General features: G+C 38.7%; 1 protein-coding gene across 1 annotated transcript in view; it reads right to left on the bottom strand.

The window, feature by feature from the left end:
- LOC119588147 (twitchin-like) overlaps positions 1-1037 on the bottom strand; it is a gene marked incomplete in the record, with an annotated part of 124648 nt that overhangs the window by 105853 nt on the left and 17758 nt on the right. Inside the window, 1 exon segment of the mRNA XM_037936853.1 lies at positions 811-952. Coding sequence (XP_037792781.1) covers positions 811-952 — 142 coding nt within the window.

The following is a 1037-nucleotide window of genomic DNA, read 5'->3' as shown; positions in this document are numbered from 1 at the left end:
GAATATTCAAATCACAAAAAAGGTATAAAAAGTAGAGGAAAAAGTAAAAACACTGATGTCCACATCTCGATAAGGTGGAGGAAAAAGATGGTTAGATCAGGGTCACGCAAGCAAGAAAATGCCCCGCCCTCAGCTTAAATAGCTTTTAAAATAATTAATTAGAAATAAATTAAAACATGTGAAAGACAGGGAATTAAAAGAGTACATAATAAGGTCTTTTTTTCATTATGCATTTACCCCCTGAGGCGTTTGGGATGTGAGAGGGCGCGGGGTTATATCAGGCTCATTAGGCCGTCGGGTCCTTGTATTCAAAAGTCGTCTCTTGTGGGTTTTCAGTCCCATCAAAGTCAAAAATGTTTATCATTTTGTTCAGGTAATCTCAGAGATGTAGACTTTGTCACGTGTTTCAAAATATCTGTCACGTGCTTGTCAAAAAAGAAAAGAAAAAAATTGTGGGGTTAACTGTCGATAAGTCCGATTTCTTTTATTAAGTTTTCTGTGGTGAGAATTAGAATATTTTATGAAGTGGCAGCGTGATATTAGATATACTTTGTTGTCTTTTTCTCTTTAATTATTTTGTCATTTAGTCGAAACGTTGACAAATAGAGTGCATTTCTAATTAGTCTATAATAAGTCCTGTAAAAAAGTAGGTAAGTCAGCAACTCCTAATCGATCTCTAATAAAGACCAAAAATTCCTAAAGGTCCAATCCTAAAAGGTCCTATCTCGCAAGTCAGGAAAATGCAATTGCAACATTTTCCTCGACAGTCCAAAGTGACACATGTCTCTCTTCTGAAGTCGTTGTACTCACTGTCGAAGTTAAGGCTAATGGTGGCGTTACTCTCTCCGAGCTCGTTCTTGGCGGTGATCTTGTACTTGCCGGCGTCCTCTACGGTAACGTTGGTCAAGGCCAGCGTGATGAAGTAGTATTTTTGATCCTTCTCCATCGTCACCTGTGGATTACACTCTCGTTGGCATTGGCGCTGGTGTTGGTATCCTTATACATGACCTGAGTCTGATGACCTCTTTTAACCCTTT

This window comes from Penaeus monodon, chromosome 23 (assembly GCF_015228065.2).
Source record: "Penaeus monodon isolate SGIC_2016 chromosome 23, NSTDA_Pmon_1, whole genome shotgun sequence".
Taxonomy (NCBI): domain Eukaryota; kingdom Metazoa; phylum Arthropoda; class Malacostraca; order Decapoda; family Penaeidae; genus Penaeus; species Penaeus monodon.
This window is presented reverse-complemented; position numbering and strand designations above follow the sequence as displayed.